General features: G+C 37.6%; 1 protein-coding gene across 1 annotated transcript in view; it reads left to right on the top strand.

Annotated features, from left to right (window-relative positions):
* Positions 1 to 603: 603 nt before the first annotated feature.
* Positions 604 to 5,855, top strand: part of RBM33 (RNA binding motif protein 33) — a 98,406-nt gene continuing 93,154 nt past the window's right edge. The window contains exons 1-2 of the mRNA XM_008567081.1: positions 604 to 652; positions 1,336 to 1,414. Coding sequence (XP_008565303.1) covers positions 604 to 652; positions 1,336 to 1,414 — 128 coding nt within the window. The remainder of the gene's footprint in view (positions 653 to 1,335; positions 1,415 to 5,855) is intronic.

Below are 5,855 nucleotides of genomic sequence, written 5' to 3'. Positions count from 1 at the left end.
GAGATGGTCTGTCTATACTAGCATCAGACTAAATAGATTTTGAGTCCAAAATTGTTTAAAAACCAAGAGAGGGACAAAGGGTATTATGTACTGACAAGGGGAATGGGCTTGTGGAATCCCTCATGCTGTCATGCCAGAAGTGGAGCTCCTTGAGGCCACTAATTTTTTACTGTCTTTCATTCTCAGACTTTTTGTTTTAAAGCAACTGTTCTGTTTGGTAAGAGTTGAGATGTTACTTTCTTGATACTGGAAAAACTTCTGAGGCTTTGTAGGTGTTTCTGTCATCTGGCTCCCCCAGCTAGACTCTGGGGAGAGGCAACTATCTGCTGCTGCTTCTCAAGCCTCTTTGCTTGTATGTGTGTCTAAGATGAAAAACCTTAATTCCAGTTCTTCACGTTTTCTAATAATAAAAATCAGTATATATCAGGTGTTACCTATTTGTCAGTGCCCTGTATTTTGAAATACATGGTCACATTTAATATTACAGGAAACTTATGAGATTGATAGTATCTCCATTTTAGAGAAAAAGAGACTCTGAGGCCCTGAAGAGCTCTGCTTTTAATTGCTGTTTCTGTTGTCCACTTTAGTAGCCATTTGCCATACATGGCCACCAACGAAGCACTTGGAAGTGTGGCTTGTCCACAATTGAGATGTGAGATGTGCTGTGTCCAAAATATGCCATTAGTATGGAAGAAAATGTAAAATGTCCTGTTAATGTTTTCTGAATTGATTACATGATATATTATATATTTTGGATATACTGGGTTAAATAAAATATATTGTTAAAATTTCACCTGTTTCTTTTTACTTTTTAAAAGTGTGGCTACTGTAAAACTTAAAATTATATATATAGCTTGCATTATATTTCTGTTGTTCAGTACTTCTCTACATTATCTGTATTTCTGTTAGGTCTTTTCTTTCCATGATTAATTTGGAAAAATGTGACGATTACAAGAAGTATTGTAAAAGTCTCTTTAACTTTTGGCAAATCAGCATTTTTTTTTTCTTTCATGCAGTAAAAAATATACACTCAAAACCCATTATTTTATAAAGAAAACATTTTACTGAAGTTTATGATTTTTAAAAATCTCTGTTCCATTAAGTTATTTTTCCATGCATAATAATGATCAATAAATTGATTTTCTTTGGGTAGCTTTGTATTTTTAAAATTTTTAATTATTAAAAATGGCTAAAGCATGATAGTTGTATGTGGAACTTTTGTATTTGAAAATGTCAGGTCAGGAATTCTTAAACAAGTTGCTTAGTATTTTAATTATTTGTATTGTGTCTGTTTTAATTTAGTTAAAACTGACTTTAATTGGCTCTTTCTCGTAGACGATGACTTTGACCAGTTTGATAAGCCTGGTGCAGAACGGTCCTGGAGGAGAAGAGCTGCGGATGAGGACTGGGACAGGTATGTACACGTCGGTGTATCACCTGAGAGAGAGTATGCTGTTTTACATGATTCTGCCCTTGACTACGGAGAGATCTTCACTGAAAACAGTGTGTTGGCTACCTGATGCTCTTTACTGAGTGGACTTGTCCCTATTGGGCTAAAGTGAGGGCTGTCCAGGTGAAAGTCTACCTGGTGGGCTCCTATTCCAGGCCTGTATTGTATGCAGGGCTGCCAGGAGAACCTAGGTCTTCCTTTCTGTCTCTCTGTTTTTATACAGTGATGGTATTGACTTTGTGGACACTCAGAACCATTATTGCAGTAATTGTATGCTAGAGTTCCTTTTATTCCACATCCTACTCAGTATTTGGCTGGACTTAAAATTTCTTGCCGTCTAATATTTTAGAATGGTATGTCACAATAATTTTAGTTTGCATTTTCCTGATTACTAGTGAAGATGAAAATATCTGTTTAGCAGTACACAGACTAAAACAAATTCCACAGTAGTGTAGATGTCAATTTTGGTGTAGTGGTTCCCTCTGGTGAGGCGTTCCAGTAGAAGTCAGAGGAGTGTATATTGGGAGAAGCCCTCTGGGGGGCTTAATCTGGGTGGAGAGGTTGAGAAATAATGATTACTGTTTACAATCTTAAATGCTTAAGATCTTACCATCTTAAATGCTGTATTGAGAAAATATAAAAATTACTTTGGAGTCACAATTGGAAAGTTTAATAATAAAGGCAAGAGTCATTAAAAAAAGGGACAGATAACCATTGTATAATTTTCAAAGTCAGGAAGTTTAAGAAACATGTAATTCCATTTTTCAACGTACAGTGGTTATTCAAATTTTGTCAGTTGTCCCAATAATGTCCTTCATAAGCCCCCAAAAAGAAATTTTTTAAGTTTAATTTAAAAAATTTTTTTCAGTAATTTTTAATTTAAACATATTGATTATATTTCAATACATTTATGCAATGTATGATTCTCTAACCAGGGTAATTAGCATATTCATCATTGCAAAACTTTGTGATGTGAACGTTTGATCTCCTCTCTTCTAGTCGTTTGATAACACATGATAAATCATTGTTAATGATAGATTCCTGGGTCAACTATACACCAATAGAACCTATTTTTTCTATCTGGCTGTAATTTTGTGCCAGTTAACCAGCGTCTCACTATGCCTCCTCGTCCTTCCCCTTTGTAGCCTCTAGTAACCACAGCTCTTTTAACAGTTCAGTTTATTCTTGTTGTTATTTATTTGTTTTTTTAAGCTCCCACGTGAGTGAGAACATATGGTATTTCTCTTTCTGTGCCTGGCTTATTTCACTTAACATAATTTTTTCCAGGTTCTTCCATGCTTCTGTGAATAGCAGAATTTTCTTTTTTTTCTTTTTTTTTTGGTCTTTTGTCTTTTTCCGTGTCCGGCAACGGATCGCAACCCTCAGTGTTGCCCCCGTACCGGACCGGGGATCAGCAACGGGATTGCAACCCTCGGCGTTGCTCCCGCACCTCGCTCAGCCAGTGAGCGGGAACCGGTCTGTACGTGGGATCCGAACCCTCGGGCGGGAGCGCCGCCGCGCTTCTCAAGCGGCGCACTATCCAGTGCGCCACCGGGCCGGCCCAGAATTTTCTTTTTTATGGCTGAGTAATATTCCATTGTGTAAGTTCTTTTGTTCCAGTTCAAGTTTCAATTCAGGATTATACATTGTGTTTTCCTTTCGTTGTTTCTTAATGTGGAAAAATTCTGTAGCCTTTGTCTTTTATATAACTTTGACATTTTTGAAGAGTACAGGCCATTTATTTTGTAAAATAACTCAATTTGGGTTTGTTGATGTTTCCTCATGACTAGATTCAGGTTGTACGTTTTGGTCTGGAATGCTATGTAGGTGATGCTGTGCCCTTCCGCAGGGCTTTGCTTCAGGGGGCGCATAATGTTGGTTAAGAGGGTCTCTGCTTATTGTCCTTGAATTCTTCCTTACCTTGTATTTTGGGTCTGTCCTGTATGTTCTATGAAAGGTTTTTTTTTTTTTTTTTACAATTAAATATAAAATCTGCCTGTAGTTGATTAAATTGATTTTCTTTTACTTAGAATATCAAGCCTATGTGAAAGTGGAATATTGTAATGAACCCAATGTACTGTCATCCAGCTTCAACAATGACCAGTCTATAGCTAATCTTGTTTTATCTACATTCTCTGCAGACCTCCTCTCATCACAGACATGATTTCTTCTGAATATTTCAGTGTTTCTCTAAAAAATAAAGGATTTATAAACATAGCTACAATAGTTATAATTTCTAAAAAAAAAATCGTTATTATTAATAAGTGCTTTGTTAATGTTCACATTTCCCTGATTGTCTCATATTTTTATGTGTGTGCATGTGTTTGTATGTATATACATGTTAAATGTGTATGTGAGTATACTGTGCACTCATACTGTGTACATCTGTGTACTTTTTCATCATTTGAATTAGGTCCAAATAAGGTCTGTATATTGTAATCAGTTGGTATGTCTTTTCAGTGTTGTTTCATCTATAGATTCTCCACCCTCCATCTTATTTTAATTCCCTGCAATTTTTGTTGGAAAAACAAGGTAGTTTGTTTTCTAGAATTTCTGTTTTTGCTGATTGCATCCCCTGAGGTGTTCTTAGTGTGTTCCTTTACCCTTTGTCTTTTTATATTATTTTATGTAAATTAATAGTTAGGTCTAGGGGTTGATCAGACACAAGTTTGAATTTGGGGAGGAGGAGGGGTATTGCAGCGTCTTCAGTGTTGTTGTGTTCTTCCATCAGGAGCTGCATTGTGTCTGGTGAACTTCAAGTGGTGATGTTTCTTCTCTTTCTGTTAACCTGGTAATAACTTCTATAAACTAGTTGGTTCTTCTGAGGTACAGATTATACAGGAAAGGCAGAATAAGTGATTGATTCTACCTTTTATTTATCAGTTTTCTGAGTAATGAGTCAGACTCAGCATCCTCCAGGGGTGGTTTGTTTTGAATTCTTTTGAACTCGTAGATTGAAATGTTGGCTGTTTGATCCATTGTAGTTGTCATCCTTATTGCTGGTCAGACTGCTCCAGTGTGTGTTCACTTGGTATTTACTCAGTAGGCCCTAAGTCTGTCTGACATGACTTTACTTGTCTAGAGCAGCTTTCTTGCTTTCTGCATGATGGAACTTGTGTTTGGTCATAGTGGAGACTGGATTCTAGTGTTGATTGTTCTCAGTATGTGCTCAGCAGTTGTCCCAGTGTTGTTTATGAACAAACTTTTCCTTTTTCACTATCTTCAGTGCCATGTTTACATACCTAAGATTCTCAGTCGTGTATTTCTATATTTGATATGTTTTAAGCATAAAACAGCCTCTTCTGTGTGCTGAATATAGAGGGAAAAACTTGGAAGTTGTGGAGAAAAGTGAGTCAGATATTGTTGTGAAAAGTTCTTGCTGACATGTTGCATTAATGGTATATTTGGAAGAATATGATGTCCTTACCAAACTAATACCTGAAATTTTGGGGTTTTTTTTTTTCTTTTTAAAAAGATGTGCACATATTGACTGTATCTAGGCAAGAAAGAGAAGTCATACACAAGAGGTTTTAACTAAAAATAATTTAACGAAGGGTCTATTTACAGGGCAGGGTTAATGAGTTATAAGAGTCAGCAAGCATCCAGGGAGTAGCATTCCATCTCTGGCCCCACCCAGGCTCCTAGGGGCATGAAGTGGTGTCCTAGAGCCCAGTGAGAGCTGGAGTGCTGGAGGCTGCAGTCCCTGCCCAAGTCAAGGTGCAGGTGAGGTTGGAAGGGCCAGTCTCTCTCCTCCCACCTCCAGCCCCAGAGCAGGCAGTGACAGGAGTGTGGACTGGAGTGGGAGGACACAGACCACCGACCATAGGCAGTGGTTGTGTTACACTGACACTTCTTTGTTTGAAAACCTGCAGCCAAGAGGCTGACAACAAAATACTTATTTCCTGAAAAAATGTCTTTCAGGATACTTCTGTTTATAAGTAGAAGAATACTTGCTCTCAAAGAGCTGATTTTCTCTAATCTTTGATAAGGAGTATTTGCCAAAAAGGTGTTTCTTACTCAAATAGTAACTACTGGTGAAATCTTGACGGAGTTTGCAGTTGAACACGGGAAATCTCTTCATCAGTCCAGTGCTCATTTTATTTTCTAGAATAGTTACCATTATTTCTAAACAATAATATCTTTAAAAGATAAATAACTGCTCACCCCTTTGAAACTGCCAGATGTGGGCCAGTCATTTCCATTAGTTCTTTGTTGTTTTTGGCAACAGTTGATGTAATTTTGGTAGTTTTATGTACTTAATAAGTTTCTTCCCTTATGTGTAGAACTTTTATGAGGATCCAACTTTGATGACAATAAGAGAAATACAGTTGTCCTTCGGTATCTGAGGCGGATTGGTTCCAGGAACACCCCCCCCCCCCCCCCCCCCCCCCCCCCCCCCCCCACC

Source organism: Galeopterus variegatus, unplaced genomic scaffold (genome assembly GCF_000696425.1).
Source record: "Galeopterus variegatus unplaced genomic scaffold, G_variegatus-3.0.2 Scaffold292, whole genome shotgun sequence".
Lineage (NCBI taxonomy): Eukaryota > Metazoa > Chordata > Mammalia > Dermoptera > Cynocephalidae > Galeopterus > Galeopterus variegatus.
The sequence above is the reverse complement of the archived record's forward strand: the minus strand, read 5'-3'. Positions and strand labels throughout refer to the sequence as shown.